Below are 23318 nucleotides of genomic sequence, written 5' to 3' on the forward strand. Positions count from 1 at the left end.
AAGTGTTTGCCTCTGGAGGGCAGGACTAGGATCAGGGACTGCCATTTGTCAACAGAGGGCTTTTAATACTGCTTGATTTTTAAACTATGATTTAGTATGAAATAATAGTTTTGTAAACTATGGCATATGATTGTCAATTGTGCTTTGAAATCACTTTTTTGTTTCTCCCTTTAAAAAATGTTGATTGTTTTTATTCATCACATTGGTCTTACCAGTGTTTGATATTCAGATTTAAAAAATAAATATTATTTTCTATTGCTTATAAAAAGCTTTAAAACACAGTTAATAAGAAATAAAAGGAACTTACTCAATATTAGGCAACTCACAGAGGTGGGTAGAAAGCTGGAGAACTAGGAATGGAAATCTATGGGAGGCTGAATACTGGGGACATGATCAAGGTTACTCCTAGCAAAAGTCTGGACAAGACATTATCGTTAGCTAATGTGTTATACAATTCCCTTGTCACTGGAATTGACTCCAAATTAGATCTTTGCCTCACTCTCTCAAGAGTCAGAGAATCTACTGAGATAAGCTAGGTCCTGCACTGACCTGTGTCACTAGAGAGAGGGACCTTCTTCCTTTTAACTAGCTAAGATACACACACAGTGGGTGTCTCCACAAATCAAGGATTTTCTTATATGGGGTGGACAAAATGCTACGATGGTCTCTTACTCCTACGGTCTCTTACTCCTTTCTTTCTCCCCCAAACCAGTGGGTTCCCCTAACCACAGGGAACCTGTCTATAGAACCTTAGGATATATTGAGACCCAAGCATCAGTCTTGTCAATCTTTCAGACTTTTCAGATGAAGATAGTGAAACCTAAAGAAGTAAAATGAGATAGAAGAAAAGAAACAGCTAGGACCCAGGTCTTGTTCACATACAGAATCTCCCTTGGCTAATCGGCATCGGCCTAAGCTGGTAAAATTTCCACCACCCTGTTCAACAAATCTGAAGTGAAGAGGATCATGTTGCCAGACAGGAAGAGGCTCCAAAGTTGTCTGAACTGTTTGAATGGTGCAGTGGACAGTTTCCAACACGTGGAATTTACAAGGATAACATGAAGTCTTCCAGTTGGGCTTAGAAACCTCTGAATCAGTATGGAGTAGAGGGAAGGTAGGGGTATATGTGTGAGTGTGTAGGTATGCACATACATATGCATACAAGTAATAATTTAAAAAAATACATCCTTGGGGAATGAAAATGAGACAGCTGGGTATGTGCTCTGATGTCCCTGGGGTGTGGTGGATTGGCCTGCATCACTAGAAGCAATAGTGGTCCAAAAGTGAAAGTGCAGAAGTTCCTGTCTTCCTGTCATTCCACCTGGCTCCCAGGCTTCCCGTGTCACTGGTTCTACTTGCATGTATTTGTAGATGAAGCCAGCTATCACCAGTTCTTACACCAGAAGATGGGTCCTCTAGGCTAACTTGGTGCTGTGGAATCTGCCTTGTGCTGTGTGCACACCTTCACCTTGCTTTACTCTGATTTCTTCCCATGATTACTTCTCTCCCAAACTTCTAAGACTTTTTCCTCCAACTTCCTGCTGCATAGGAAGTTACACTGGAATTCATCATCTTCCTTATTTAGCCTTACATGCCTTCTGTCTTTATGTAATTTCATGTAGCAGTCATGTCAGATTCTTTTATCTCCACAGCTCACTTGGTTTTCACTGATGAGTATATCCTGTCAGTGTTTTTATTCTAAATATTTTAAACTTCCCCTCCTCTACAGCCTAGTGACTTCACTCTTCTTTGGACTTCATCACTACTTTTTGAACCACTGTAACTGCTTTCTACTTGATCTCCTAAACTCACACTTGTGAAATTCTCCTCCCTGTGGTTAATCTGACCTATGTGAATTCCAGATCTGACCATACACTTCCTATCTGAACTTTCTATCCTGGGCTGCTGAAACCTGAAGTGCCATTCACCTGACACTGTTCTGTTGTAAACTTAGTGTGTTGTAAAGTATCATGTTTTCCTTGATCAAAGAAACAATAGTCTGGGAGATAAGTTTGGTAAATACTGGATTTAGCCAAATTCAATAATTTTCTGTGATATGAGGATTTTCCTGTTAGTGTTTTGTGATTCTTCAGGGTAGGGATGTAAATGCAGTGTATCTTAAACCTTATGACCACATATTCTTATTCCTTTTTTAAAAATTATTTTCACCTGAGGACATATTCATTGAATTTTTTTTTTTTTGGCATGAAAGGGGAAGGGCAGGAGAGAGGGAAACATCAATGTGAGAGAAAAACATCAATCAAAAGTTGTCTCTCATCTCTCTTACACACCCTGACTAGGACTAAAGCCACAAGTGAAGCATGTACTCCGACCAGCAATAGAACCCACAACCTTTTGGTTTATGCGATGATGCTCTACCAGCTGGCTCATTTGTGTGTGTGTGTGTGTTTTTTTTGACAGAACCTTTAGCATACCCTGCATTAGTGTACTAGTGTTTCCATAGATTGGTTGGGTTAAACAACAGAAATTTACTGTTTCATAGTTCTGGAGGCTAGAAATTCAAGATTAGGGTGTTGGCAAGATTGATTTGTGTGTGTGTGTGTGTGTTTTTTTGAGAGCTTTCTCCTTGGCTTACAGATGGTGTTGTTGTCTCTGTGTGCCCTCACTTGGCATTTTCTCTGTGACCAAAATCCCTAGTGTCTTTCACTCTTGAAACAACAGTCACATTGAAGTAAGCCTACTAAATGGCCTCATTTTAACCTAACACCTCTTTGTAAACCTCAGCTCTTTTTTTTATTTTCATCATTGTTCAAGTACAGTTTTCTCCCTTTTACTCCCAATCCAGCCCACTCTCCCAACCCTCCCCACTTCCCTCCCATTACCATCCTCCCCCTAGTTTTTGTCCATGTGTCCTTTAAATTTGTTCCCATAAACCCTTCCCATTGTCCCCTGAAATTTCCTCTTCTCTCCCCTGTGGTCACTGTCAGCCTGTCCTCTATTTCAGTGTCTTTGGTTATATTTTGCTTGTTTCTTTGTTTTGTTGTTTAGGTTCCTGTTAAAGGTGAGATCATATAGTATTTGTCTTTCACTGCCTGGCTTGTTTTCCTTAGCATCATGCTTTCCAGCTCCATCCAAGCTGTTGCAAAGGGTAGGAGCTTCTTCTTTCTTTCTGCTGCATAGAATTCCATTGTGTAAATGTACCATAGTTTTTTGATCCATTCATTTACTGATGGGCATCTAGGTTGCTTCCAGCATCTAGCTATTGTAAATTGTGCTGCTATGAATATTGGGATGCATAGGTTTTTTTGGCTTGGTATTTTAGTATACTTAGGATAGGGTCCCAGCAGTGGAATTGCAGGGTCAAAAGGCAGATCCATTTTTAGTTTCCTGAGGAAGTTCCATACTGCTTCCCATAGTGGTTGTACCAGTCTGCAGTCCCACCAATAGTGCGTAGGGTCCCCTTTTCTCCACAACCTCTCCAACACTTGTTGTTTGTTGCTTTGTTTATAATGGCCATTCTGACTGGTGTGAAGTGGTATCTCATTGTGGTTTTAATTTGCATCTCTCTGATAGCTAGCAATATTGAACACCGTTTCATGTGTCTTTGGATTTTCTGTATGTTCTCCTTGGAGAAGTGTCTGTTCAAGTCCTTTGCCCATTTTTTAATTGGATTCCTTGTCTTCTTAGAGTGTAGTTGTGTAAGTTCTTTATATATTTTGGAGATTAAACCCTTGTCTGAGGTATCATTGGCAAATATGTTTTCCCATACCGTTGGTTCTCTTTTAATTTTGATACTGTTTTCTTTAGCTGTGCAGAAGCTTTCTATTTTGATGAGGTCCCATTTGTTTATTCTTTCCTTTATGTCCCTTACTATAGGAGACATATCAGTAAAAAAGTTTCTGCATGAAATAGCTGAGATTTTCCTACCTACGTTCTCCTCTAGGATTTTAATGGTGTCACGGTTTATATTTAAGCCTTTTATCTACCTTGAATTTATTTTTGTATATGGTGTAAGTTGGTGCTCAAGTTTCATTTTTTTGCATATGGCTGTCCAGTTCTCCCAACACCATTTGTTGAAGAGGCTATTTTTACTCGATTTTATGTTGCTGCCTCCTTTGTCAAATATTAATTGACTATAGAGACTTGGGTTTATTTCTGGGCTCTCTGTTCTGTTTCATCAGTCTATGTGCCTGTTTTTATGCCAGTACCAGGCTATTTTGATTACAGTAGCCTTGTAGTATAGTTTAGTATCAGGTATTGTGATCCCTCCTACTTTGCTTTTCTTTCTCAAAATTGCAGCAGCTATTCAGGGTCATTTATGATTCCATATCAATTTTTGAAGTGTTTGTTCTATGTGAAATATGCCATTGGTACTTCAATAGGAATTGTATTGAATGTGTAAATTGCTTTGGGTACTATGGACATTTTGATGATATTAATTCTTCCAGTCCATGAACACGGTATATGTTTCCATTTGTTTGGGTCTTCCTTGATTTCTTTCCTCAGTGTTATGTAGTTTTCTAAATACAGGTCTTTTACCTCTTTGGTTAGATTTATTCCTAGATATTTTATTTTTCTTTTTGCTATTTCAAATGGGATTTTTTCCTTGATTTCTGCTTCTGCTGTTTCATTGTTGGTGTACAGAAAGGCCTTTGATTCCTGGATATTGACCTTGTATCCCGCTGTTTTGCCAAATTCATTTATTAGGTCAAGCAGTTTTTTGGTGGAGTCTATAGGATTTTCTATGTACACTATCATGTCATCTGCAAACAGTGACAGTTTTGTTTCCTCCTTCCCGATTTGGATGCCTTTTATTTCTTTTCCTTGTCTGATTGCTGTGGCTAAAACTTTCAGTACTATATTGAATAGAAGTGGTGAAAGTGGACAGCCTTGTCTTGTTCCTGATCTTAGTGGAAAGATTTTAATTTTTTCCCATTGAGTATGATGTTGACTGTAGGTCTCTTATATATGGCCTTTATTATGTTGAGGAATGCTCCCTCTATTCCCACTTTGCTGAGTGTTTTTATCATAAATGGGTGCTGTACCGTATCAAATGCTTTTTCTGTATCTATTGATATGATCATGTGGTTTTTGTCTTTGCTTTGTTTATGTGATGTATTACATTTACTGATTTGCAAATATGGTACCATCCTCGCATCCCTGAAATGAATCCCACTTGGTCATGGAGTATGATCTTTTTAATGTATTGTTGGATGCAGTTTGCCAGTATTTTGTTGAGGATTGTAGCATCAATGTTCATCAGGGATATTGGCTTGAAGTTTTCTTTCTTTGTTGTATCTTTATCTGGTTTTGGAATTAGGATGATGTTGGCCTCATAAAAAGAGTTTGGGAGTCTTCCATCTTTTTGGAGTTTTTGGAATAGTCTGTGAAGGATAGGGGTTAGCTCCTCCTTAAATGCTTTGTAGAATTCTCCTGTGAAACCATATGGCCCAGGGCTTTTGTTTGTTGGGAGTTTTTTGATTACTGCTTCAATTTCTTTTGTTGTTATTGGTCTGTTCAGGCGTTCTGCTTCTTTTTCATTGAGTTTTGGAAGATTATATTTTTCTAGAAATTTTTCCATTTCACCTAGGTTTTCAAATTTCTTGGCATACAGTTCTTCTTAGTAATTTCTTACAATCCTTTGTATTTCTGTGGTATCTGTTGTAATCTCTCCTTTTTCATTTCTGATTGTGTTTATTTGGGTCTTTTCTCTTTTTTTCTTGATAAGTCTGCTTAAAGGCTTGTCGATTTTGTTTATCTCTTCAAAGAACCAGCTCCTGGATTCATTGATCCATAGAATTGTGCTTTTAGTGTCTATGTCATTTAATTCTGCTCTGATCTTGGTTATTTCCTTCCTTCTGCTTGCTCTGGGCTGTCTTTGTTGTTTTTCCTTGAGTTCTTGTAGATGTAGGGTTAGGTTGTTTGTTTGGAATGTTTCTAACTTTTTTATGTGGGCCTGTATCACTATGAAGTTCCCTCTCAGGACTGCCTTGGCTGTGGCCATAAGTTTTAGGTTGTTGTGAGTTTGTTTTCATTTGTTTCCAGAAATCTTTTGATTTCTTCCCTAATATCATTCTTGACCCATTCATTGTTTAATAGCATGCTATTTAATCTCCATGATTTTGAGTGTTTTGGGTTTTTTTCCTTCAGGTTGGTTTCTAGCTTCAGTCCCTTGTGGTCCGAGAAAATGCTTGGTATGATTTCAATTTTCTTGAAATTGTTGACGCTTGTTTTGTGTCTTATCATGTGGTCAGTCTTTGAAAATGTTCTGGGTACATTTGAAAACAATGTGTATTTAGCTTCTTTGGGATGGAGGTCTCTGTATATATCAGTAAAGCCCATTTCATCAAGGGTATTGTTCAATGCCACAATATTTTTGTTGATATTTTTTTTGGAAGATCTGTCCATTTTTGATAGTGGGGTGTTAAAATTCCCCACTATAATTGTGTTGCTGTCCATATCTTTCTTGAAGTCCTCTAAGATTTTCTTTATGTATTTGGGTGCTCCTATGTTGGGTGCATATATATTTACAGTATTTATGTCTTCTTGGTGGATTCTTCCCTTGAGTCTTATGAAGTGACCTTCTGGGTCTCTCTTTATGGCCCTTTTCTGGAAGTCTATTTTGTCTCATATGAGTATTGCTACCCCAACCTTTTTTCCTGTCCATTGCTTGGAAAATTTGTTTCCAGCCCTTCACTTTCAGCCTGTGCAGGTGTTTTATCCTGAGGAGGGTCTCTTGTAGATGGCAGCATATGTGTGGGTCATGTTTTCTTATCCATTCAGCTATTCTATGTCTTTTGATTGGAGCATTTAATCCATTTACATTGAAGGTTATCATTGATAGGTACTTATTCATTGTCTTTTATGTACGTGCATTCCTCTCTCTCTCTCTCTCTATCTTTCTTTTCCTTCCCTTCCTTAAAGCAGTCCCTTTACAATCTCTTGCAGAGCTGGTTTGGTGGAGGTGTATTCTTTTAGACTTCTTTTGTCTGGGAAGCTTCTCATTTGACCTTCTATCTTGACTGAGAGCCTTGCTGGATAAAGTAGCCTTGGTTGCAGACCTCTGGTTCTCATTACTTGGAATATTTCTTGCCATTCTCTTCTGGTTTGAAGTGTTTCCATTGAGAAGTCAGCTGTTAGCCTTATTGGGGCTCCCTTGTATGTTACTTCCTGTTTCTCCCTTGCTGCCATTAAGATTCTCTCTTTGTTTTGAAATTTTGCCATTTTAACTATGATGTGTCTTGAGGTGGGTCTCTTTGGGTTCCTCTTGATTGGGACTCTCTGTGTTTCCTGGATTTGTGTGACTTTTTGTCTCATCAAATTAGGGAAGTTTTCCTTCATTACTTTTTCTACTAGGTTTTCGATCCCTTGTTCTTCTTCTTCTCCTTCTGGTATCCCTATTGCATGGATATTATTACGTTTCATATTGTCTTGCATTTCTCTTAATTCCTCTTCATTCTTTCTGAGCCTCTTTTCCTTTTCTTGCTTTTTCTTGGTGTTGTTTTCTACTTTGTCCTCTAGGTCACTAATCTGATGTTCTGCTTCATCAACCCTGCTTTTCATTCCTTCTACTGTGTGGCTCAGTTCAGTAATGGCATTCTTCATTTCCTCTTGGCTCTTGTTGAGAGTTTCTATTTTCTTTTTCATGTTCATATAGTTTTCAGTGAGATTGTTGTAGGTTCCCTCTAGTTTCTGATAGCTCATTGTGAGTTCATTGAACTTATTGATAATCATTGTTTTGAACTCACTATCTGATAGTTGAGTTGCATCTATTTCATTTAGTATTTTTCCTGAGGCTTCCTCCTTTCCCTTCAATTGGGGATTGTTTCTTTGTTTTCTCATTGTTCATGGGTTTCTTCTTGTTAGCCTCTGTTTCTTAAATTGATCTATTCTGGTTCCCTGCAATTATAGTGTGAACTTCTGTGGTAGAATACTTCTGAGATTCACTGGTGCAGTCTCCTTCATGTATCCTGGTGTTTGCAACTTCCCCCTACTCTTTTTTGTGATCAGTTGGAGGAGTAAGGCAAAATGGTTTAAGACAGCAAGACAGTTATACTATGATATTTACATTAGCAGCCAGTAGAGAAGAGATGGGTTATCCTTTGGCTCCTTATAGTGTTAACCATGATTCTCCACCCCACTATCCACGTTTTAGAAAGGAAGGAAATAAGGTAAGACTACTATTGGGGATGAAAGGATTGTTAGTTGGATCTAGAAAGCTGTGAGGCTGTGGGAGGTCAGATTCTAAGGTAGGGTTGGAATAAAGACTATTAGATAGGAGTAGTGTGTAAAAGAATAGAGACAACCCCCACAATAGTATAGTTCAGGAAATTGCAAAGTGGGCTGAGATCAGGTAGGGGTGTTGAGTAGTATTTACAATTGTATGAACTAGGTCTTATTTACAGTAACAGTAAAGAAACAGTCTTGTGGTAGAATTGATGTGATCTAGATAACAAGAATAAAGAGTATAGAACCTTGAGAGGTGTATTAATGGAACGCAGATGAAGGATAGTAAATTATTAACATACTGTGACTGAGATACTAGTGGGAACCTATCAAATGACAGTATAACCAGCCAAGCAAAGAAGATTATACAGAAAGAAAAAGAATACCAAAATACTGTTAAAATAAAAAATGTCGGAAAAGTGAGAAAAAAGACAATACAAATTTGCAGTAACTCGCAAGATTAAAAAAAAAGGAAAAAAGCAGAAGACGGAGTGCAGGAGAGATAAATTTGGAGTGGAAGGAATAATACCAGGATGAATGGAAGAGAAACATAAGGGATTGAGAGATATAAAAATAATAAGAATTGAAAAATAAAAAGTCACTTAAAACACAAGATAAAATCAATCAACCAATAACAGCCAAAACAAAACAAAACAAAACAAAACACAAAACAAAAAAACCTCTTGTTGGTTTCTAACTGGCCAGACCAGTTTTTCTGATCTTGCTGGCTTCAGCTGGCTGAGGGACGTTGGAAATGCTTATCACTCTTTCAGGCCAAATCTCAGTAAGTCTCTCAGGTACTATCCCCAGGGCCAATCTGACTTTCCCCTACAGGACCCTGGGCGCTCCCAAGCATGCTCGCTTTCCGGAGCTCACTGCTGTGTTCTCCTGGGCTCCAGTGCCCCACAGGGCTCCTATGACTTTTCAGTTTCAGGATGCAAGCTCCAGGGATTGCAAGGAGACTTGCCCTTCCCCCAAATTACAGCAGGGCAAGCTCTATGATCTCAGGAAGCACCCATGAGGTTTTGGGATTCACTGTGTAATCTCTGGGGATCGTAAAAGGGCATGCCCATCCACGACATTTTTGAGTTTCGGGCTCTAGGAAGGCAGTAAGCGCAGTGTCCCTTCTGGGTTCACAGTGGGAGAGTCAGGATTCCCAAGGGGGTGCGCACTTCTACAGTTCAGCACTGCAGGCTCCAGAAACCTGAGAATGCCCTTGCCCTTTCCTGGATCGGGGCTGGGATGTCTGGGTTTCCCATGGATCCACACTCCCACCAGGCTAGGGGTTCCGGCGCACTTCCTGGCCGCCCCTGGTCATGTTGGTTGGAGGCACTCACTTCTCCCAGGGCTATGGGTGGGTGCTCACAGTCCCTAGGTGATTTTTTCCCAGTCCCCTCTCCCGGGTGCCCTGAGGCAGACCCTGGAGTACCGGGCTTGGGGACTGCAACCCCCCTGGTCCCCGAGCTGATCCCTGGGTCCCTTTTGTCCTGAAGCAGTCTCCTTACCGTCTGGTTTTTCAATGATCACTATAATTTTTGATGTCCTGTTTTCAAAAATGTTTCAGTAACCTAGGCCACTTGCTCTGTTCCTCCACCGATCCGTGAGTTTCCCCCCTCTTCACAGAAGCCAAGAATCACGCTGCCTAGAGTAAAGCCGCCATCTTTCCCAAACATGAACCTTAGGTCTACAGTCACATGATGAGGTATTGAGGGTTGGGACTTCAATGTATGAATTTGGAGGGGCCAGAATTCAGCCTATAATGTCCTGAGGACATTAGTGTTAGTGTCCTTTGCTATTCTTCAGGGTAGGAATAGAAATGCAGAAGGCAGATATGACTATGCACTTTCCACCTTAATTTGCAAGGTAGGAAGAGGCTCCAAAGCTGTCTGGTCTGACTGTTTGGATAGAATAGTGACCTATCGTGACAGGGTAGGGAGCAAGATAAATATTTGAGTATATTTACTCCATATGCTCAGGAAAGAAGATGAAGTTCTGATTGAGGGCCATAGACAAACATTGGTTAATAAGGATTAGAGGAACAGATATGGGGCTCTTTACACAAACTGTATTTTCTGTGCTATACTTTATCTATTTCTTATAAGAATAAGAAATCTTTTTGGTTGATTTTAATTATAATTATTTTTACCATCTAATAGAACCAAATCCTTATCCACATGCTATTACTCAATCACCATTCCCCAGCCTAATTCCCTTTCTCACCTCTAGGCTTATACATGCTGTTACATTAGACTGGGGGACCCTACTGTCCCACTACTAGCCATCCCCAACATGGCAACTTCTACTCTCCAGGACAGTTGTTGTCTGGCTTCTGATTTGCTAAGCACATCACTATCACTGCACTTTCTCCCTTTACCCAGTAGAATTCTCTCTGTATGGGTCTCTCTCTCCTAGTAGGCTGGATTTACTGAAGGACAGAGTCCAAGATTGCCTTACCTCCATGCCCTGCTTTGGCCATAGTACTCGGCACCTTGTAGGAGCCCATGGCATGCTTGTTAAATGGGTGAGTAGGTACTGCTTTTGCCTCCATCTGGCCTGCTCATGGCTTTTCCTGAGTGTGACACCTGCTTCTTTGACTTTTTAATCCCATAATTTTCAAATTAGATGAGTCAGAGAAGCCTTTCATTCTCCCTTCGGCCTCCCTCATGCCTTGCTTTTTCTCTAGACATTGTAAATTCCTCCAGTGGCCTATGGGCTGGGTTCTTTTCCAGCCCCAAAATTTATTTTAGTGGCCCTTTCCATGGGTTCTGTACAGCCATACCAGCACTAATCAGAACTTGCCCTACCCTTGGGCTACAGCCAATCTAGTGCTAGAGAGGAGAGTCAAGAAGCATCAAGTCTATGCTGAATGGATGCAGGGGAGGGGCTGAGACCCCCAATGAGCCTCCTACTGGTGGGATAGCTGGCAAAACAGTTTATAAGACATGGTTGGTGGTGAGTTGTCCTACTGCTGTTTCTACCCCAGGTACTGATCCTGGAAGTCCTGTGTTCACAGGTTTCTTGCCCAGCAATACTATCCATGGGCAAGGCCTTTCTAGCCAGCCACAGGTGAAGGCAGGCTTGTGAGGATGGAGAGTAGGCAGGTGGGCCATGCCCTGAGCACAAAGCACATGAGTATTGGGCTTCTGCTTCTTCCTTTCCCAGCAGCTGAGTTTGGGGTGACATTGTTTTACTATTGGGCCCAGAGGGCTTTGGGCAAAAACTCAACTGCTGGCTATGCTCAGGTCTGCATCCCAGCTTCACATTGCACAAAGCTCAGAGGCTTTGCATTGAACTTGGAGGGAAGCCATCTTAAAGGCTATAAGATAATTTATACTATGGATTCTAAAGAAGTTTCTTTTTCTCTCTTCCCATTTCACTGAGTTTGCAATATTTTTTATTCCATATTCTCTAAGACCTCAGAGCTCCAGCCATGGCCTCTCTTGGTCATTTTCAGTGGAGCCAGAGTCCCAAGCTGAGCACCCAGGTGAGCCTCTGTGCATCACCTCCTCCCCATCCCTGGTCCTCCAATGCAGGGTACTTCCCTGCTTTCCCATGTCACACATCAGGGACTCCTTTCCTGACAATTACTGAGCCAGGAAACTCTTCTAACTCTTGTCTCCAGAGTTGAAAAGAAGATATTTTTCTTTCTATTCCATTTTCTAAAGAGTCAGACTCATAAAAAAGAATACAAATTATACCCAGTAGCTCTTATCACCTAGGTAAAGAATTGCTCCTTTCAACTTTATTGCCTTAAAAAGAATTCAGATGCTTCCATCTTTTAAAAACAATTTAGGTTGAAGAAAGGAATTAGATCTATGTGCAGTTGTGGCTTGCCTGGTTTTGATGATTTGAGCTGGTTGCAATGTTAGCCTTGAATGCCGCTGATGCTTTAACTGAGCAGCCTAGACAGTGTAGTTCCTCCAAGGGACATCCCACTGTGGGTCTGGGTCTCTAGGCTGACAGCTACACATGAAGGCAGACCTGTGGAGCCTTGTGTGACCCAGAAGTGCTGGGAGGGACTCTTCTGCCCTAAATGGTGCCCATCCTCTCCTTCAATAGCTTCTGATGCTCTGGATCCCAGGAGCCAGTCTTTGGATGCAGGCAGTTCCTTCTCAAGCTCCAGTATATATGTGCAAATACTGGTGTGAGGAGTAAGAAAACATTTCTAGTCAGTTTTGGACTTGCTTTGCTTGTATCTGAAAATCACTTGAAGCTGGAGCTGAACAGCAGAGTGTATGAGAAATGGCTCAGCACAGCTACCTGTCATCCAAGAGCCGTGTCCTCTGCCCTCTGGAGGACCATGTTGTCCTCCAGATTGTTCACAGCCTACTGCAGAGGTTGGCAGCTGCTCTTGCCAAACCAGAGCAGGGCGTAAATAGGCTCAGAAGTGATTTGTTTTATTATATATCATGATCTTCAAAAGGGATTGTGTGGTAGCATCCATGGGACCAAGGGCCAGGAATGTGTTTCTCTTGCATGAGACAAGATGGGATAGAGCAGCTGGCTCCTGTGGCCTTCTGTCAGGACACAGCCTAGATGTCTGTAAGAATGAGAACATGGAGAGACTTATTTGGCCTCTGTGCCCTCCAGGTGGCAGGGAAATTATCGACCATTGGTTAAAATCCAAGTATCCATCAGGTGATATCATTGTCACTGCCTGGCTGTACTTCTTTGAGTTTATCTCATTAAATGGATTGTGCCTGAGAGCAGACTCCATTTCATTTTTCTGCCCATATTAATGTTTCTTCATAAATTGTCCACATGTAGCATATTCTCACTTTTTATTACAGTAAATTGCACCTTCTGCACGGCCCTGGAACCTGTCTCTATTTCATCTTAAGGATCCACAAATGATGTGTAATGAATCTTCATTCCCCAGAGGCTATGAGTGGGAACTTCTGCCCTCTGCACAAAGTGGAAGGTGGTTTGGAAGAGCTGTTTATCTTAAATTTGGTAAATAGGACTAAGATTGGGGAGTTCTAATGATTGACTAGAAACTGTTCAGATCTATCAGATTTTTATATGCATTTAATTAATTATACTTTCTTTTTTCAATAGCAACATAATAGTTTCTCTGAGATCAAAGCCATTGTCAAAAAGAATTGATGAACACTATCTCTCCAGTTATGGTAATACTTTTTTAAATGCCATCAACTGACCAAACTAGTCCAGAACTTCCATTGTTGTTAAGTGGGATATATGGGAACTTGTATCAGGAGGTTCAGCACTCAGCACAAATGAAGAAACTTATTACATTCTGATAGAAAAGCTCTAAACTTTGACCATGTTTTTATCAGCTTCCAAAAGGTCATAATATCTTGCATTCATCCACCTTTCAAGTTCACTTTGTTTCATCTTCAAGTTCTCTCAGATGTGTAGGAAAGAGTGCTATTTTCAAATACAGGCAGTACTTACTTTGCATGACGTAGTGTTAACTGAAAATCAAGTGCATACTGAAGCCATGCAAAGCGAGGACACAGTCCCATATGCATGGGTTTTTGTAAATACGGTACTATGTGCAGCAAGACTGCCTGTATGTCAGTATCCCTTTTCACTGTTCGGAGCTTCCTGTTTATGTCCCTGACCTTTCTCATACTCAGCATAGGAAATATATGGGAGTGTTAATGCACCCACTTGTTCATTCCATAGACATCTTTTGAAGTTCACTCTGCCTGGCACTGTATTGGGCAATGGTCTGTGTGATAACTAGACCAGGCCTTAGCCCTTGAGGAACTCACCTCTTTTGGAGGGACTGGAGGCTGCTCTACATGTACAGAAATCCTTCAGCAACCAGATGACCAACTGACCCAGGGGTTCTGGGGGGTTGGAGGGTGGTGGTGGAATCTGACCCCAGAATCTAGGATCTGACTTTACAGAAGCATCTGGGGCTCCCCAGGTCCACTGTACAGGCCTCACCACTGTCTGCATTGCTTTCCAACTCAGCCCTTATTGTTTTGCATTAACTATTTACCAAAAATGCAGAGTGTGAGTTTGTCTTCTCTCAGCTCCACATTGGCATGAAGCGTTAGTAGGTGCATGGCCTTTGCCTCCGAAAGGCTGCATTGTGCTGCCTTGTTGCACTAACCTGCTGGGTGACTTTGGGCAATTTTTTCCAACTGTAGGCTCATATCTATGGCTGTTGTGAGGGCTCAGTGAAATATCATGTGCAGAAGGCTTAGCTCAGGGTCTGGGGTTGGACCTGTTCAGTGCCAATGATTGCACCATCCTGGACTAGCCCTCACCTCCAGCCTTTTCCTGCCAGCACCTTCTCTGGACTTCCGGGTGGCAGGCTCAGATCTTCCTCAGCAAAAGAGTCTTCTTTGCACTCCCCAGAGGTGGGTTTGGAAGCTATACAGCTTCCAGAGCAATGGTTGAGGTGGAAAGAGATAATCTATACTTGCTTAAGAGAGGCTGTATTCTAGGAAGGGTCTGGGAGAAGAATCTGGAAAAGAGATTTGCATAGAGTCCAAGATTCCCCAATGGGACCTAGGAGTGTGATCTCCCCAGAGCTAGGAGCCACAGAATTGGGGAGAATGTTAGGGCAGTTTTCCTGTGAAAGCAAGGCCCCAGAGGTTCTGGAGATAAGGCTGGGATGAACAGAATTAGCTACACTATAATCTTGAGTTCTTTTCTCCTAGAAGGCAGGCCCTGGGACCTGGAGTGGCCTGAGATAGTTCAGTAATAACCATGGTTTCCTGGTGATACTGGCATAGCTTCTGAAACTCAGGCCCCATGGTAGTTGCTTTTCTTATTTACTTGTAAACGGGCTCCTCAAATCAACCATAGCTTTGCAGCCAGTTACTCCCCTTGCCTGCAAGTGGAGGGTGGGGCATCACAGTCCCTCATGCTTCAGAGGGTGACAAGGCACAGAGGACATTGTTCCCAAGTAGCATGTTGTTGCTCAGATAGCAGTGGGTCTTTAAACTTAGCTCTATATCTGCCCTTGGGAAAACGTCAGGCCCTGGGCTCCACTGTGGGGGTTGGGTGGGAGAGGGGAGTTCTGAAGTGTTAGGGCTTGGGTTTTAAAAAGATCCTTATTGGCAACAAGCCTTCTGTTATCTCAAGGCTCCCAGTGTTGGGAGGGGGTGCCTAGATAAGTGACCAAGAATTAACACATACATAAACAATTGGTGACATTTGCTCTTTGTAAAATAAATCCTCAGTAATGTGGCTGGAAGGCTTCCATGTTGAGGCTTTTTTTCTACTCCATTTATTATTCCTTTAGGCCAGGCAAAAATGAAACAGGCTCATACTAGTGTGTGGTGGGCCTAGTTTGTTGAATGGAGGAAGAAACGAGAGGTTGTGCACTTCTATACATTCAAAAGAGACCACCAAATGCCAACCAGGTAGGAGATGTGAGTGGAAGGAATGGGAGGACCTTCGTGTTAACCGTTCATCTATAGTGCTGAAAGTTTTATATTTAATTTCATCTAGTTCTCACACAACCCCAAGGTGGAAGGTGTTTGTGCCACGATGGGTTGCAGAAGCAGATTAGGAGGTGAGAATTTATTGAGAAGTTACCCACAGGATGAAAGGAAGACAGCAGGGAGTGAAGACTTGCAATAGGGACATGAGAGAAGCCAGGGAGTGAGCAAGGTCAAGGAAGCAGTTTTGGCTTGTCCTACAGAGGGATTCTGAAAACTGCTAAGCTTGCATGCAGAGCTGTCCCCTTTGGGAACAGGACAGTGGAGATTTGTGTGTGTGATGCCCTCAGTGCTTGGTTAGGGTTGTAGCTTTTCAGGCACCATGAATGCCAAGCAGGCTCTGGCAGCCTGACCCACAGGCGTCTACCATTGGGAATGAGCCAGTGTGCTCAAGATCCTAGTGGGAATTGAGGGAAAGGGACAGAGCAGCGATAGCACTGTTGGCATTGGACCACCTTTTAGGCAAGGAACTGCTGCTGTGAAAGGTGGAATGGCTCACCTAGGAACACTCAGCTAAGCAATGGCCAGACTGGGATTTGACATGTTCCGCCTGCCTGCTTCCTCCTTTCATTGCTCACTCTGAGAGGAAAAGGAAGTATTGGCCTCCGAGTGCGTCAAGGTTGGAGAGAAACAGGGATACACAATACTTCAAAGGAGAATTTGGTCCTGGGAGGGACACTGCCTGCTGGGCTCTTCCCACAGAGCTGGCAGCTCTCAGGTAATTAGGAAGGGAGTGAGGGGTATTCTTGCTTAATCTGCAGTAGCTTCTTCTCACCATCCATCTCAGCTTCTGTATGAGTTGCACCCTCTGGAAAAAGCTGCAGCCAAGTGCCATTTATTTCCACATGAGGAAAAGAGGCTTAACAAATTAGTTGATGCTTAACTGGTGAGAAAAAGTAGAACAGAAAAGTTGGCCAGTTGTCCTGTGGGGTTTTCTGATCAATTCTCTTCATCAATATTCTCTGTGCATGAGTCTGAGACTAGGTGGGAAGATTTCTTAGAGTAGCCAGGACTCCCACCTGCTCACAACTGACAAGTGCCTACAACTAAGTCAGGTCTCTGTGCTGCTGGTTCCTGTGGGGACATACAGAGGACCTCTGTCACCTGCACAAGTGCACTCACATCTTCAGTCCCTACACATTCTGGAGCAGGGTTCCCAGTCCTGAAGGTCAAGAGATGGTTGGGGCTCTGAAACATCGCAGGATCACCATTCTCAGTGATTTAGGATTTCTAGGACTGGAGCTGAGGTGTCTACATTTTAAAAAGCTCCCTAGGAAGCCTTTACATCAGAAGTGACAAACTCATTTTCACCGGGGGCCACATTAGCCTTGCAGTTGCCTTCAAAGGGCTGAATGTAATTTTAGGACTGTATAAATGTAACTACTCCTTAACAGTTAAGTGAGAGCTTGGCCATGCTGCTGGGTAGAAACAAGGTGCCAGGCCAGATAAAACAAGGTGGAGGGCTGTATTTGGCTTGTGGGCCTTGTGTTTGCCAGCTGTGCCTTAGATTGTTGGGGAAGGTCATCCAGAAGATGTAACTGCTGATTTGAACTGTGAGCTAAACCCAGGCTTCCTACTCCCTCTTCTGTGCTTGGAATGTACTTTCTGCTTGCCTTCCCAGTGCTAGAAGCTACCCGAGGACATGGCCTTGAGATAGCAATGTGATGATGAGACTATCTGTACTGGGTTCATGACTGAACCCAGTTAAGGCCCCTATGTGCATAACAATCTAGTTAAGGTCTCTGAATAAACTTTAAGATTCTGGAGGGCAGGTGTAGAAAACTGTCCTGCCGCCACCTAATACAGGCCTTATAAGTTACCCTTGCTTATTAAATCTGCCATCTACCAATCTGGAGTGATCTTCTCTTTTCTCCAGTCTCTTCCTGCCCTCTGCATATAGAGGCTGGTTTCATATTATACTGAGGAAGCTCCTGGCTAGATTTGAAGAGCAACCTACATGCAGCCAAACTGGAGAACCACTGCTGCAGAATGTCAGTGCATGATGGAGCCTTAGCCCTCACCCATGACCAACCTTCATGCCTATACTTAAAACCTTTCAGGGCACTGCTGTTCGCTTTCCACTTAGGCACTTTCCATGAGACTTTGTTACTCCTGAGGCAGCCTATTCCATCTTGGATGACTTGGAAAGTCAGAAAGTTCTCTCTTACATTGAGCTGATATCTGCCTTCCTGATTACTGGAGGCCTTTGTCCTAGATCAACTTTCAAAGAGTAATTCCAATCTCTCTTGCACATGACAGTTCTTTATGTGTTTAGAGAAACTTATACTGAACTGGCCTCTAAGCTTCTCCAGCCACTTTAACTGGGCACTAATTTACCCTGCTCTACTCCATGATCAATTCCAGTTTGCGGTGTTCTCCTTCAGGCCCAGTAGCCAATCCCTCAGGATGCAGAATGGACCTGTAGCATTTTACCTTTCATGGGTCTTTATTCAACACTATTGCTCTCAAGTTTCATCTCCCCGTTTACCCTTCTCCTGGAAACAAGTGTAGGACATTGAGATCAGCCTTGTTAAACCACATCTCTTTTTCAGATTCAGTTCAGTGTTCTGGCTTTCTGAGGTGTTATGGCCTCCTTACAGCTCTGTGTCATGTGCAGGTTTGATGGGCATATGACTGGTGTCCTCCTGAGAGCATTAAGGAGGTGCTGAGGGGTTAGGAATGAGGCAGACAAGAGCCCAGCAGGGAGCTTCGGAGTGTTCTCAGAGCACTGTGAGTCCATGTCTTCCTCCCCCACCCATCCCTTCCCTGGGCCTCTGAGCTCCTGAAGATACTCATGAAAGTCTGCATGTTGAGAGGAGAGAGGCTGTGGGCTGGGTGGCCATGACTGTCCCCTGAGGTGCTTTCCCATCACCACCCCTTCTAAGCATCTGAAATCCTCCTAGCTTCTGTGGAGAGGGCTTGGTTTACCAATTTATACAATGAGGCAGGAGGTGTCTTCAGGACAGTACCCCATGAGGTGCCCAGGCTAGTACAGACTCCTGTCTACTTGTCTTCACAGGGGTTGGCCTCATATTCACAGGCTGGAGAAGGAGTCTGTACTCTTCACCCTGACATGGCCCAGGAAAGCCCCCTGGGACACCCTTGGTGCAAAGATGTGTGATACTAGAGCTGCCCTGAGTGCTCCCTAGGCTCTTATTTCCACATGCTTATTGTGTTGGTCAACAAACTTGTTCATTGCTTATGTAAGTGAGGTTCTAAAAGAACCCCATGTAATAACAGTGTTGTGTAATAATGGGTCTCACCTATGGCTGGTCACTGGGGAGGGAGGTTCTTTACCCTTCAATTCCTCATCTGTTAAGAAGGATGAGTCAGATCTCTACATATTGATAAGGAAAACTATTCTTGGTATATCAATAAGTCAAAAATGATAGCTATATCCTGATGTGTATTTCATGATCCTGTTTTAATAAAAAAATCTGTCTGATATGTGTATGTAGATAGTACTTGCAGATGGAACTAAATATTTCTGGATGGAGACACCTCAAATGACCTCTCGGGGGGTGAATTTGGGGGGATAATGGGGCATTTTTACTACTTCAGCATGTTTAAAAATGGGGCAGGGTTATGGGATGATATTGAACATTCTTATTTTTCTGTATTTTTTCAAATAAAAAGTAATAAAAATTACATTACAAAATTATAAAAAAATAAAAATGAAAGAGGGCTATGGTCTGATAGCTCTTTGCCAGTTTCATAGATGGCCTGGCACAGTGCTTGGAGCTAAGCAAGTGCTTTGCACATGCAAAATGAGTATTTTTATGGGAACATGTTTGAAAACTATCAGTTCTTTCTGATGCAGACTTTGTCCAGCAGGGTCCATATGTTGTAGATACGATGAACAAATTCACATGGACTGCAGAAGTCCTGTTGAGAAAAAGGGACAGCACGGCCACTCTCTGAGTGAGAGAGCACCCTGACCCTTGCCTGGACAAGCTATTATTGCTTTTCTGGGAGCATTACCACAAGGAAGGTCTTCACTCATCATTGTCAGGCAGTAATGATCAAACAATAGATAACATTCAAAGAACTATGGGTTTATTCTGAGTCAGGGTAGTTAGCTAAAAAGCCATAAAACTTTGGGAAACAAACTCATTTCATGCTTGGACACTTATCAGAAAATTGAGGACATTCTTAGCAAAGCAAGTTTCATAGGATTTTATGCATTCTTTCATAGACCTGATTGCCCTGGAGAACTGCCCATTTCTGCCCAGGGATGCACTGCCCTCTGGCACTGTTTCAAGCTTAAGTCAGTCATGGGAAGTAAGGCAGCCGAGAGATTAGGAGAATTCTTGCAGACAGAATGAGGACTCAAGCTATGTCAAAGCTGAGGGGCAAAGGTCTATCACCCCTTTTTCCCTAGCCTCCAAGTCCTTCCCTGAGGGCCCCTTCATGACCATGCCTGTCTTAGGTCATCCCTCCCTTGAGGAATCTTACCTGGCATTGGCTAACCAGTCATCCACACAGGGCGAAGCAGAGTGAAATGAAAGGGGGCAGAAGTGGCACCCCTACCAGGAAGATAAGCTTTGTCTCCTTAGTGGCTTATGGTCCCAAGGTCTCTTAACTCAGCCTTAGCCATGGGGGGTTACAGCTTCTGAAACCAGGCAGGGCATTCCCAACACTTTCTACTTCTTTCAAAAATGCACTAAAAAGTGTCTGAGAAACAATATAAGTTACTGGGTCCTATTCACTTTGCCCTCCAACACTTCATTCACACATTCAATAACACTTATTGAACACATACTCTGTGCTAATTATGGTCAAGTTTCTGGTACATAACTGTGACCAAAACAGACATGGCCCCTGACCTCATGGAGACCCCCACATGGTGGAGGAGATAGACAATAAGAAATAAATAAACTGATAACTATTCAAGTACAAGGATGGCAGGTACTATAAAGAAATAGAACAATGTGCTATGAGAGAGAATAATAGGAGTAGGGTTACTGCCCAGAATAGAAAGAGCCACTTCTCTGGGTCCTAAAGAACTGAAGGCAGCTTAGGGTCTCAGCTATGAGCTGTTGTCTTCCTGGGTGTCATTTAGGTGGCTAGAAAGCTGTTGTAACCCCCTCTTCCAGATTTCTGATACTCTTGCCTCGAGCAATGATGACATATCCTCTAAGTGCTCCTCAAGAAAGGAGTTTGCAGGCATTCTCCAAGAGGGGAGAGGTGCCCAGACTGGGGCCCTGTGATGCCCACAGGAACAGAAACTTCTAACCTTGCTCACGGTTGGTGCGTGAAAGCTCTGAAGAATAGCTGGAATCAGATGTCTGTGTTCAAATGACTTGTCTTGTAGCTCAGGCAGCCAGAGATGGCCCCAGGGGGACAGTATGTTTTGTGAGGAAAAAATTCTTCAGTGTTTATCAAACCCTGTCTCAACAGTCGTCCTGTGTATCTGCCAACTTCTGGCTTGCTTCTGTTCACGTTCATTTTCTTTTTCTCTATGCAGGCTGTTGAGACCAACCTGGCTTCCAAGGACAGCCACTGGGTCTTTGTCAATGAGGTAAGAGATCAGAATGGTAAGGGGCGTGGCCTTCTCTGAGCCCTGCCCCTTGGGAAAGCTCGGAGTGATCCTTTCAGGTCCAATTCTGACTTGGGGTGCTGGAATGATTCCAAGGGTCCACTGTGCCCAAATAAGAGGTTAGAGAGGTTAGGACTTGACTGCCAAGATGCTTACCTGAAGCAGGTGTGAATCAATGAAAGAATCTAGACTTGAGTCCACAAGGAAGTCTGAAGTCAAAGAGAAGTTGTATCAGGTGTTTGGTGTGTAGGGTGAGTGGAGGCAGCTGGTCAGGTCAGGGGCTGAAGAGAGTAGGGTAGGTTAGAAAATGGGGTACAGAGGGCATGGGGCAAAAGAATGAGGAGGAGACAGAGGTTGCATTTCATGAAGGAGGTTAAAGGTGTGTGTGTTTTGTGATTCTGTGTGAGTGCATATATGTAAGAGTATGTGTGTGAGCATATATGTATGTAGAAATGCATGTGTGAGTGTATGGATAAGTATGTGCATATGTATGTGAGTGTGTGAGAGTGTGCATGTACGGGTGTGTGACTGTATATATGTGTGCATGTTCCCCATGCAGCTGGTGGAGGTGAGATCTCTCCCATTGATTGGCCACCCTCTGGTTTGACCCTGGGAGAAATGTCAACACCAAAGTTCCAAGGTGGCTTGGTCAGTTCTCACTAATTACACCCTGGCCTCCTCCGTGCTGCAGGCATGGCACAGGTGTGTCCTGTAACCATGCCCTAGCTTTACTGAAGAATTCCCTCTTCTCCCACATTCATTCTGGAAGCACTGACCCAGGCAGCCTGGGTGCCTTGAGACTATTACCAGAGCTGACTTCAGAAGATGTTTTCTGGTGCCTGCTTTCATCAGGGCCTTGGCCTCAGCTGCTTCTAAATTAACTGATCAGTTTCTAATGGCCTCATCCTAGAAGATGCAAAGTTTATTGTGTGAGTAATTTATTTGTTTATGATGTGTGTTTCTTCTTTAACTCAGCGCTAATATGGCTGGAATAGTTTTGGGTAGCTTATTTTAATAATTTCACAGGTATATCTGATAGTAGCTGCTTGCAAGGTCTACTTGTCATGGATTTCCTCCATATATTTATGTCTTATTAGCTCCATGTCCCCGTGGGCCAATTGGAGACATGTGCAATAGCTATCCATTGACCTTGAGTTGCTGATGGCTGTGCTGGTAATTAGGAGAAGGGATGAGACAGCTATTATTCGGAGTGTGTAGAGTCCTCCTTGGTCTTCAGGAAGTTTTGATCCCCTGGGTTTTGCAAGCTTCTTTACAGGCTCTTCAAAGTCTAGTTTTTTTGTTCCCGAGAAGGGCTGTGTTCCATGTGTCCCTTAAGGCAAATATCTGCTGCTGAGTTTACTTTTTGGTGACTCCTCCAAATTGGACAGGCAGTGTTTCTCTGTTTGCCAGTCTTTAAAAGTGCTCTGTTTTCATGTTTCTAGCCTGTTTCCTTTTCTCTTCCCTACATCTCAACTCACCCCCAGGGCCCTCTGTCCCTCTTGATCCCCTCTTCAGAGCTGGGGTTCATTTCATACTGTCCTGTGTAAGGCACTCCCAGGGCATTGCTGGGGCACTAGAACCCAGGGTTTATTTCACTTCATCAGGAGGAATCAGGTGAAGGCACACCTATTAGAGCTACACTGGAGCAGGCTCACCCAAGAGAATATCTGTGCCTCACTGGTCAGCAGTGCACCCTGGGCCAGCACACCCTGGGTTGAGTGTGTTTTCCAAAAGGGACCTGCCTCTTTCTGGGCCTCCTTTTCTATGGGGAGGCCCTTGGCCCTTCCTTTTTAGAAATAAAGGGATAGCAGCTACCATTGCTTGATCATCTATTATATATGCCAGGCACTTTACTACACTTGTTACCATCCTTAGTCCTTATCAACAACCCTGAAGGCAGTTATTATCATCCCCATTTTACAGATGGGAAAAGGGAAGCTTGAGAGGTTAAATCACATGTTCAAGGTCATATAGCTATTAAATGGTTTATCTTGGTATTCTACATGATGACTTTCTGGCTCTGAAGCCTTTTACCAAGTGGCATCATCATGCACATGGCCTTGGCAAAGATCCTGAACTGGTGGACAGGATCTAATTCAGTAAGGCCAGTTAGTGGGTCTCAGGTATGCACACTGACAGGGACACATATGGACATTATTGAAGTCTGC

The 23318-nt window shown here is 42.9% G+C and overlaps 1 protein-coding gene across 1 annotated transcript in view; it reads left to right on the forward strand.

Annotated features, from left to right (window-relative positions):
• GRID1 (glutamate ionotropic receptor delta type subunit 1) overlaps positions 1-23318 on the forward strand; it is a 727533-nt gene that overhangs the window by 417083 nt on the left and 287132 nt on the right. Inside the window, exon 5 of the mRNA XM_045842113.1 lies at positions 21079-21132. Coding sequence (XP_045698069.1) covers positions 21079-21132 — 54 coding nt within the window. The remainder of the gene's footprint in view (positions 1-21078; positions 21133-23318) is intronic.

This window comes from Phyllostomus hastatus, unplaced genomic scaffold (genome assembly GCF_019186645.2).
Source record: "Phyllostomus hastatus isolate PE091 unplaced genomic scaffold, TTU_PhHast_1.1 phas_contig_38, whole genome shotgun sequence".
Classification (NCBI taxonomy): Eukaryota; Metazoa; Chordata; class Mammalia; order Chiroptera; family Phyllostomidae; genus Phyllostomus; species Phyllostomus hastatus.